Here is an 11,399-nt window from a genome sequence, read left to right on the forward strand (position 1 = left end):
CGCCAAGATAAAAAGATTGCTCAGGATACACAAATGAGCTAGGTTGATCTTAAATGATCTACTCGACTGTTTGAAGATGGAGATATGGTATTTTTAAGAGTGAAGCCCAAATGCAACTCTTTATCAGTGGGTAAGTGTAAGAAACTTAATGTGAGACATTGTGAATCGTTTGTCTTCACAGAAAGAATAAATGGTTAAGATTATTAATTATTGTTACCACCTCATATCAAGGTACATGATGTTTTCTATATCAATTTATTTAAGAAATATGTACATGGTCCAAATGTCATTCTTGATGATTCTTTCTTTTCTACTGTAGCAGATAGTACTTTTTAAGTATACCATTCTTCAGAGGAAGACCAAACCTCTCCTTAATCGTGAACATCTCGTGTAATGATAAACTTACCCTGAGAAACATGCTACTTAGAAATGCAATGATATTTTGAGACATAATTATCCAGACTTCATGTTGAGGTGAAGATACCTCAAATCTTGCAAGTGTGGAAGGATGTAAGATCTTCAATTTTTGGGTCTTCTTTAAAAATAAGAAAAATATATTTCCAGTGCACATTACTTTGATTTTGATTTTGATTTAGAATACTTGTTGTGCCGTTTTGTGATGTTTTAAAGTAGAAAGCAAAGTTTTTTTATGCTCTATAAGATCATATAAACACTTGGTTTAGTTTTGGAAAAAAAAATCTTTTTTTTGCTTTTTCGTACTTTTTTGTGAAAAGTAGGACCAGATTCTTAATCTAGTAGGTCCGAGGAAGCTAAGATTCAATTTTGTGAAAATTTACTTTTTGAGTGCTTTCCGATGAAAAGCAGGTTCCTTTCCAAGTTCAGATAGACCAAATGAAATTGTGGTTCAATTTTAGAAAATTTTGAATTTTGTAAGCTTTTCATGTTTTTTTTTGCTTTTTGTGTTTTTTGGCATTAGTTTTGGTCACCATAAATGGATATACGATGTAGAAACAAGATATAACAATTTTTTTACGAGGATTATTTTTATAAAAAAACTGGCACACTAAAAGCATCGTGGTAGTAGAGCGAGTGTCATGATTATGCAGAGGCATCACAACGGTGTGATCTAATTCACTTACGATCACACTAGATGTCTAAATCTCGTTTTACTACGTGGATGTTGCATGAAAAGTTGAATAGTGTGGTCAAGAGATAACTTCTAAAAGAAAGGGATGTTTTTAGCAAAGGGGAGAGCTTTTCACGAAAGCATGAACCTATTCCTGACAAGAGAGGGGGCGCCATGTTTCTACTTGGGGAACACCCTAGCCTGCAGAGAAAGCATATAAAAAGTAGCAGACCTTAGTTTTAGGTGCTCATGGATGCATAGAATACAATGAGACTCTACATACGTATTATATGGAGGTGGCGTAAGCTTTTCATCACCATTTTTGTAAGAATTTCTCTCTTGTTTGTGGAAAAAAGAAGAAGAAGAATCATCTTTCTCTACTCTCTTACTATACTCTCTTCTCTTTTTACGATGTACGCGAAATCTAGGGCGGAATCCTCTACATAGGTCTCATCATCGCCGTCTTTTGCCAAAGCAAGAAGCCTTTCAATCACTAGTAATAACTCCTTGTTTGCAATAATAATCTTTAAACTACATAGCCATCATCTCTTTCTCTCTACTTTTGTTTTTGTTATGTTGGTACAGCCAAACTGTGTCGATCTATGGAAGTGCAAGAAGTCAAGGCATGGCAGTTTGCAGGCAAATTGCAAAGTACTTCAGAGGCTACCTGATGCAAGTTATGGCAAGCATTGCTCGGATATGTATGCTCAATGTGGCTGTTCGAAGGTCAGGGCAATTTTTAGCACTACTGATCGGGGAAGTTGAGAAGGCTCGAAGTGTCGGGTTTTTTGGTGTTGCGTACAGCTTCAAGCTTGGGTCTATTCGGCGAGGCTCTACCATGGTGGACCCGTCTGTTGTAGATGGGCACTCTTGTCTTTGCTCACTTTTATGTGGCTTGCTTTCGAGTTGGGCATCGGAACTTGGAGCATGCGGGCGTTTGAAGGAGGCATTCGAAAGTCGGAGATTTTGGCGTGTGCAAGGGGGCCAAGCCCGAAGTTTTAAAAAAAAAGCTATTAATATAACAAAAAAAAAAACGAAGCTTCTGTCTATTGCAGTCGACGCTGCAGTTGGAAGGGAAAGGACGGGCCACCTGGAGGAGTGCATGGGGAAGGAGGGCCAGTTTGATGGTGTGAGCGCCGCCAAGGGCGAGCATGCAGGGACAGGTGTAAGGGAGGCTTGCGCACTGGCGGACAGTAGGCAGTGGGGCACCATCAACAGAGAGGGCGGCAGTTGCATGAGGGGAGGAGTTAAAGCCGCCAAGGGGCAGGCCAGACCAGAGATAGCGAAGGGGCTGCACCGGGGGGACCTCTGGGTCGATTGCAAAGAGGAGAAGAGGGTGGCCGGCTACAGTCAAGGGAGGTGCTGTAGAGTTGAGTTTTTTTGGAGTCGGGTCCCACCAAGGTAAGGGGCCGCCAGGGCTATAGGTTGCAGGTGGTGGCCGTCAAAAAACGACTTTTCTGAGAGGAAGATCAAAGGCAGCAAGGTCGCATCGACTTAGGAGATATGTGCTCATATTACACACAATTGTAAAAGGATTTGCCAAGATTTTTTTGCTCGCTTTAGTCTCGGATCCATGTCGCCTTTCTCTCATATCTACTTGTAATTGTGTGAGTATTCTTTGTGTGGGTGTCGGGTATGTAGAGTGGATGCCGGCTTGACATAGACTGGGGGTTTGCTAGAGTTTTTTGCAAAGGTCCGAGGTGGTCAATCAATCGTGGAAACCATGACGATATGCTTTGTGATTGGGTGTGTGTAGTTTGGGGTGTTCGAGTCTAAGCTTGGGTAGTGATTGTTTGCAGATCGAGTATATAGGTGTGTTTACTAGGGGATCGGGGTGCTGTGAGATCACTGGGCTATAGAGAGGCGTTCAATTAGTGTGCTGGTGGTTCTTTCACTTCCCCCTTTCCAATGTGTAGGAAAACTTTGCTCTCGGTGGATGTTTTTCTATGTACATAGACTCATGTATGCCCGGGCTTGTTGAAGGTGTACAAGTTTGATTGTTTCTTTTTTATCGTGTTTAGCATGTGGATATATACATATGGTGTGTGTATGATCATGTAGATACATAAAGTACTCTTTGCTTTCACATTATGTAGACGGTAGCGAGACTATTTTGCCCATATCTCCCAAACCATTATGAATCACAGATTAATCACATTATTTAAAGCATTTTTTCTCCCAAATAATTATGAATCAAGACCAACCCTGTGAATTAGAGATTAATCACATCATTCAAAGTGCTTTCTCTCTTATATATTAGTGAATATTTTGCTTGAGTGAAGAGTTATGGTGAGAATATAGCTTGCGGTCCAGTATACTTAGTCAATATTTTGGACTCTAGGCTCCTTTGAGAGCCACTATATAGACTTATCGAATGGGAAACACACTTATCTATGCAATATCTTGATTGAACATGCTGATAAATGTATTTATGTCATTGATATCACTCCATGAGTGAGTTATTAATCATTTTTTGTATGGGATTATCTATACATGTAGAGATGCTACCAAGAAGGGGTATCATATAGCATCGTGGGTTTGATGTGAGATTTATATATGTTTTATGATTTATTTTGATGATTTTATTCCATTTATTTGATATCCATAAACTTATGTGTCAATGTATGGTTAGCCAACCCGAACTATATGGGAGATTTGCATAAAACAACTTTCTTTTCACATCACGATTGTTAGCATGAGTCTCATATGGATGAAGTGATGTGACAAGATGATAATATATATTACAAGGTTGATCTTGATGCATTAGTATGAGGTTAAATACTCTCTTGTATGTTGTGTGTGCATCCAAAAATAGGAGAATTTTTTTTTTTTTGCACTTACGTATGAAGTTATAGCGTATGATTAATCAAAGCGATGGGGCTATTTTGCCTCATGGTTAAGGTTATGTGATGGTGTTATATGATGCATGGAACCTCAAAGGATAGATGTGGATGTCTCATGTGCATGAGGGTAGTGCTTTCCATCCTTCTAAGTTAAAGCTAGCTCTATGTGCAAGGGGAACGATGTGCAATTATGGTACATCAATTACATATGGTTCGATGATTCTAAATTCGTGATTTGAGATTATGTTTCATCATTGCTCTAACTTTTTTATATGTATAAAGTTTCAATCTTTAAGGGCCATATGTGTCGGCTCAATTGATTGCGCAGAAGGTACAATCAAAACTCCAAGTGTGAGACTTGACTTTAGTGTGATCAATATGATTTATAGTCAAGAAATCAAGATTCTTATGGTTATGGTTGTGATTTTGGAAGCCAATATGGCTCTTGGATTATTTTTTGAGATTATGAGTGTTGCCAAAAAAATTGTAGCCATGTTATGTGCTAAAGTAGTTTTGCAGGATGAGTGGTTTACGGTTTTGGATTGGATTATAAATGGCTTTGATATTGTGTCAGACAAGTAAGGGTAGAGACCCTATACAACTCGATTACCTTAGAAATGATTGTTTGTGTATACGTAAGAGGATATGATATGGTTGGACTCATGTGGTATGTTTCTCGTAACAACAATGATACAAGATTATGATCACCTACATCACTTAGCCTTAAATGAAAGGTTCACAAACCTGAGGTTTTCCTAGATTAGGAGTATTGTCTAGATCTTCTCTTTTTTGTTGGGCTCATCTACACCATTAGTGCTTCAAGGTTGAGTGACCTACACGGCTAATGCATCGAGGATCTTTTTTTGGCTTGACTTAAACACCTAGTGTGGTATCAAAGAGGCATGGTGATATGGTTGGTGTTAATATCCTACCACCTACTAGTATTTGGAATCCTTTCAAAGCTTGGGTTCATGGATGGAGGTGAAGTAGCCTCGGCTTATGTTTGGCTCAAGTTAGTTGGAGGTATTTTGGCTTGCTCCTAGCAAAAAGAAATTATCTTTGTCCATAGTAGGAGGGGATGTGGATGGGTGGACCAGATTCTGGTGTTTTTACTTAGTCATTTATGGTTTTATAATTATGGTTAATCCATTTTTTTATTGCATAACTTCATGGTTTGCATGTTTCATTTAGATAGAACATTGAAAGATTGTCTTTTGTGATTCTCTTGTGTCATCTATGCACTCTATTTCACCCTCCACTCTCTCTCTCTCTCTCTCTCTCCCCCCCCCCCCCCCCCCCCCCCCCCCCCCCACAATGTGGTGTACACATTCTCTTAAGTATGATTTCATTCATACACATTCAGAGGTAGCACTAGTCACTAAGTACCTATGGATGCAGTCTTGTCATTGTTTAAACTCCATACTAGATTAGGTGCTAAGAACTCCTCCCTTATGTTTTCTCTTTCGTACTCTGATATTTATTGAAATGACTACATCAATAGAAAAGTGCAAATTGTATAATTTTTTAATGAACCCCTAGGGAGGAGGATCTGCCATACACAAAGAAGCTAGCATATCACATGATTGTCTTGTTGTACATGCTAAGAAAATGTGTGGAGTAATGGAACATTTATCAAAAATCACAATCAATCCATGAGCAAATAAATCCCTAGCATCCCAACTTGCCTGATCAACATCAGGCAAAACAACTCCAATAGCAAAACTACTAAAGCCTACACCATTGTCCACACATACTATATTCACAAAACTCGGTCTTACATTATCATGTTGCACAATGTTCCAAATTCCCTTTTGCAACAACAACAAGGACATGTTGCAGTATGCCCAAAGTAGTGGATAGTTCTCTCCATGAAATTTGTCAAGAAATGACATCCATCAGTAGATCCATTAAGACCATAGAAGCTAAAGAGAAAAAAACCATCAGTAAATCATTTTTGTGAGGAATGCATAGTTAGACCAAACTTGAAATAGGACCAGTCCATTGAGCTCATCAAATAAGTATAGTCTCTAACCATTCATTAAAAAAAAAATAGAGAGATTATTTAGTCCAAATGCAGCCCTAAGAATACCAAGGAGCAAGAGATTCTCTAAGGGCAGATAACAACCAAGGCAAGTAGAAGCCTAGTCAAAAAGAATATTATCATCACCTTTCCATTATGAAAATGAGACCAATGTTATCAACATTAGCAAACAAATCAAGTATAGAGGAGTTTTTATCCTCAAAAACAAAAGTGGAAAAATTTTCTTAAAGACACTAATGTTTTCCACAGTGGCACCTCCCTTGGATCCAGTTGTCCACTTGATTGATACCTTGATAGTCAAGAATATGTGCAGCTTCATATAGTCCAGTAGGAGGTTCAATAAAACCAATAAGAACATCTTGATCATCTACATGGTTATCCCTTTGTAAGCATTTTTAGAAATGGCTTATATAAAAAACAAGATGAATGAGTTATCACAATAAAGAGGTAACTAAATGAATGACCAATTTTCAGACTTTGCGAAGGTGCTAGAACACATAAGAATGCCTCTTCTGAACTTTCTATGAAAGTACTTGTTGACATGTGTCTCTTCAGCATAGGTCATATATCTATCTTATCAACGAGAAACATTCAACATGGACGAAGTCCTTGACTTTCTATCATGCCTCATCATCAATCAACCCCACCACAACCACTGATAGAGATCGAAAACTGTTCATAAGCATGAAGGGACTAAACTTAGTCGTAACATGGTTTGCATCATGATAAGAAAACTCCAAACTAGAGAAGTAATCTTCCCAGTTGGATTGCTTATCACTAATGTATGCTCTTACCATATCCTCTAGCACTTGATTAACACTTGCAAGCTACCCATCCATCTTTGGATGATCGGTAGTACTAATATTGAGTTGTGTTTCCAACCATTTATAGGCACTCCTTCAAAAATGACTGGTAAACATGGATTCATCATCACTCACAAAATTGTGGATTAATCTATATAATTGATACAAATTGCTAACAAACAACTTGGTTAAAGAATGGAATTGACTGGAATAAACTTACAAAGTTTAAACAATCTATTTACACACACCCATACTGAGCCATGATCATGTATGGTGGTTGGTAGATACATAACAAATCCCACAGAGGTACTACACATGTGGTGCTAAAAAGCGTCATAAGCTATCAAAATTATGAAGTTGCATGACTTGGAAATATGCCTTTGCTAAATACTAAAGTCCATAACACCTAGTGTGCATGCATTTAGCAAAATTGTATCCAAGCCTATGTCTCCATGACTAATGATTTGTATTTGACAATGCTTATGGAAAGTTTTGTGTCATAGCCTACAAGAAAAAAGAGGGAATATGTGTGTAAATAACTCATCAAAAAAGAATAAAATAGATCCCTCAGCATTTTCAAGATAGCCCTGCTAAAACATGTGGACCATAATAGAATGTAAACATGAATTACATTTGGGTACAAATAATGAAATATTTTCATTAACAAGACATAATCTTTTTATATGCGTACTATGAATGCAAAATTGCAACCTAAAAAGCCAAAACAACCATCCATCAATGTTGTTCATAGAACTTGTTACATTAACAAGTCTTACTAGATATCTGACAAATTTTTGCCACTAAAATTATTCCCGATACCAAGTGCTCAATGGTCTAATAAACAGATTTTACCACCACCTAGGAACTCAATTGTGACATGCATAGTTGGAAAAATAGGTGCCACTCTCAGTCCCAGAGACTCATATTCTTCACATGAGAAATATGTCTCATATATTGATATCAGTAAATATGACATCCATCAACTACAAGAAGTATTTGTGTGTGGAGATAATTTGAAACACTCAGTGAGAGCAAAAGAGAGGGACCCTCATAAACCTTGCTCCACACTAGCTAAACCAAACTCCACGAGTTTCTAGATGATGTTGAACACTTATGACAACACGTACCAAAAAACAATCTACATCTTGTAGGCTTAAGACCGTCTTAAGAGAGGTAACCATGAAATGAATATAAATACCTAGATGAAACCTGTGATTCTGTCAAAGGAAAATTAATAAGGGTAAAGAAAATTTGGCAGAGGAGGTACACAAAACATCAACCTATAATCCTTCCCATAATGGTTACCATATAGCTATGCATGACCATGTCACATGCATCAAAACAATTTAAGCAATATTGTTATGCAACTAAGAAAAATCATTGGTTTTCTTTTGTCCAAAAATCCTTGGTGTTGCCTTGGCAATTTGCACCCCTTGGTCAAATTTTAAAAAGAAACTACTTAAATCGTCAGGTAGCTAAGACTAGCAGAGGCTATGGTGCTATGAATAGTGATTGTACACAGATTGGTATGACACACTTAGTCACTACCCTTTGGCAATTGGGAAGGTCTTTCCTTGAAAGCTCAAGTGTGAAGAGGCCAAAAAGCAATCATTAGCACCGATTAACCAATTTTGTCATTCACAAGTTAGGTCGTATCCAAAAATTGTGTTTCTATAGACACACCCAATGTTGTGGACAAAGCAAGAGATCTCTCAAGTTGGAATCATATTCACAAATACATATTTGAAACAATCATATCTCCCCATTGAAAGAAGAGAAAGATTGCAAAACTCAAAGAAAGTAGCCATAATATAAACAAGAAATTGCATGCCTTCAGGCTCTCATTGAAGAGTCATGTAATACATAAACTAGTTCCTTGCTAGTCATGCCATGCTTATCTGCTATAGAAGAAAATTAGCACTTGTAGTGCATACACCTTGTGCAAATAGCCAACGATATAAATTTCCCTTCGATGAAGTCATATGCAACGAGCACAAGAAAATATATCAACCTCAATTGCTATTGAGTAGAAGATTATTACAAGTAACACCTGCAATAGTTTGAACTGGAGATTTATCAATAGAATCAATGGAAAGAAACAAGATCTTACATCTTGTTAAAGAAGCGTGCGATTCCAATGCATGTGGAGACCACATCAAATCGAATCCACCTTGACCATTAGGTGGAGAATGATATCCTTGATAGAGTATCTAGCGTTATTGTTATAGCAAAAGTGTAAACATTGATTGGGTGGAATTAAGTCCACCTTACTTACACGTTGGGTATGTAACTCAAAAAAATTGAGTGATAAGCCTTTGGTGAGAATGATGGCCTCAATGGTTTGAGCCAATACATGATTTCAATTTTTTACACTATCCAAAACTAAGGTTGAGACATTCAAACATGAGCAAAATGCATCCTTTTAATGCTATTTTTGGGCAAAATGTCTCAAAGAGAGAACAAGGGATATTTGGGTATTTATTAGGTCAAAGTGGACTATCTTTAAGGGGAAATGCTCATGCATAGTTTGGTGTGCCCTTGAAGGAGAAGAAGAAGGGAAAGAGAGAACAAGGGATATTTGGGTATTTATTAGGTCAAAGTGGACTATCTTTAAGGGGAAATGCTCTTGCATAGTTTGGTGTGCCCTTGAAGGAGAAGAAGAAGGGAAATTGGGGGAAGCTCTCTTGAGTTCTCTCTCTCTCTCTCTCTCTCTCTCTCTTTAACTCTCTATCTCTCTCTCACTCACACACACACACACACACACACACACACACACACACACACACACTGTGCTACTTTATTACTCTTAGCTTTTTTGGAAAAAAGGGGGGGACCACACATACCTAGCCCTTGGATCGGGACTTATTGGAATTGGTCTTTTTTTAATAAATACACACATACACACACTGGGAAACTTTACTAGTTCTTGAGATATTTTTTCTCTTATGAAAAGAGAGCTTTAGAATATTATTTAAGTCTCCTCTATGAGATTTTTTTTAAAAAAACCCGCCTTGTTTTTAAAAAAAAGCATGATAAGACAATGGCTAGAAAGGACTACACACACTCCACCTCACTTGAGGAAATGCCCGAGCTCACTTACCTCCTAGGTTTTGCTAACCACCTCTTATGGGTAATACTACCGGTTTAGCCCGTTGCAACACTTGAGTATTTTCTACCTTGGGTGAAACCCTACCGTGATTACTCTAGCTATCTCCTCATGGCACCGTGAAGGCGGCTTCATTTTCTCTGGTGGAGATCCTCCTAAACGCCTGGGTTTCTGCGCGATTCGGAGTTATGGAAACCTCCCTCACTGCTCTATTTAAATGTGAGGGCGCATCTTTGGCCCTCACTTAGTTTTGGTTGTGCTTGTTGGCTTGAAACTTGCTACTTTGTTTCTGCATTACAATTACTGTGTATGTTTTTTCCACCCTATGGCCGGTGGTCATTGCATATGGATGATTAAGAGTGCCTTTTTTGCCCTTGTACCTAGTACAATTTGGGTTATTTTTGTCTTGCTTACTAATCTCTGTTGTGGCAGGATGGCGGGGTTTGGTGCCCTGATTGATTAACTATGACTCTGTACCGGGTTTGTATTTTTTGATGAGACTGAGAAAAAGAAGGGGTGTGGGGTGCTCTACCCTCCGCACAATAGCTTTTTGCTAGTTCCGCTGATTTAATTACTGTCACAATGTCGGTTATGGCACTATGACTAGTTAAACCTTGGTTGTTTATTAATGGTAAGAATGGAGAAGTGAAAAAAAGGGGGCTGCTTTATGTTTACATTGGCTCTTGAAAGAGGTTTTTTTCTCTGCCGCTTTACTGAGCTTGGCAATTACTCAACTGCCTGATACTGAGACTGCCTTGGCGGATCACTGAGCATCAAAAATGTTGCGGGTTTTAAACTTCATACCGTTATTTTTTTCATAAATTTTTAGAGTACCATCAAAATGTTGCCTTGACTGGCCTTGAGTATTGGGTTGCCACGGATACTTACATGGGTTGGAAGTGTTTTACTATGCACTAATTGTGATCGGGTTGTTACACATATGGATGGTGATATTTCTCGTTTCATACCACACACTGTTTTGGTTTGTTAAAAAAATACAGATGGGCCATTAAGGTGTGGTGCCTGGTTGTACATTATGGCAATTCTTGGGCTCTACATTGATAAGATGAGGTTTTACATTACAACTTTTTTCATTTACCCGGGAAGATGCTGCTCCCATTATAGCCTTGGATATTGGAACTTTTAACATGGTATATCTTTTTCCTTAAAAGACTTCTTGGTTAGAAGAAAAGCCTCGCTTTTTGCATTGCTCCTTGTTTCTTGGATTACTTAGAGAAATATACAGTAACGACTTTCTTCGAGAAGAATCTGTTCCACATTGTACATGCTTTCAGTTTACCACCTTTTGCAGGAATTTTGAGGCTTATGGTAACCACATGTGCACCTGTGATCTTAGCATTATTGAAAATACTAAAGTACGTAGAATTTTTGCCAAAGGGCTCAATTATATACCTAACTTTCCCAAAAACCCCTACCTTGCTCTATCAGCTATACTAAGCTACCTCACTAACCTTGTCAGTGGTCTCCAATAAGAGATGACAGTCCTATCGGACTTAAA

The 11,399-nt window shown here is 38.1% G+C and overlaps 1 protein-coding gene across 1 annotated transcript; it reads left to right on the forward strand.

Moving 5' to 3' along the window:
* The first annotated feature begins 2,143 nt into the window (after positions 1-2,143).
* LOC147431878 (uncharacterized) lies at positions 2,144-2,655 on the forward strand. Its single transcript, XM_086493049.1, has one exon. It carries the CDS (start codon positions 2,190-2,192, stop codon positions 2,490-2,492), a length of 303 nt encoding a protein of 100 aa, XP_086349175.1. The 5' UTR covers positions 2,144-2,189; the 3' UTR covers positions 2,493-2,655.
* The last annotated feature ends 8,744 nt before the right edge of the window (positions 2,656-11,399 follow it).

Source organism: Adiantum capillus-veneris, chromosome 21 (assembly GCF_014529385.1).
Source record: "Adiantum capillus-veneris isolate H3 chromosome 21, ASM1452938v2, whole genome shotgun sequence".
NCBI classification, from domain to species: domain Eukaryota; kingdom Viridiplantae; phylum Streptophyta; class Polypodiopsida; order Polypodiales; family Pteridaceae; genus Adiantum; species Adiantum capillus-veneris.

What these genes read in the sequence shown, in the direction of transcription:
- LOC147431878 (XM_086493049.1), top strand. Translation starts at nt 2,190, where the DNA reads ATGGGGAAGGAGGGCCAGTTTGATGGTGTGAGCGCCGCCAAGGGCGAG.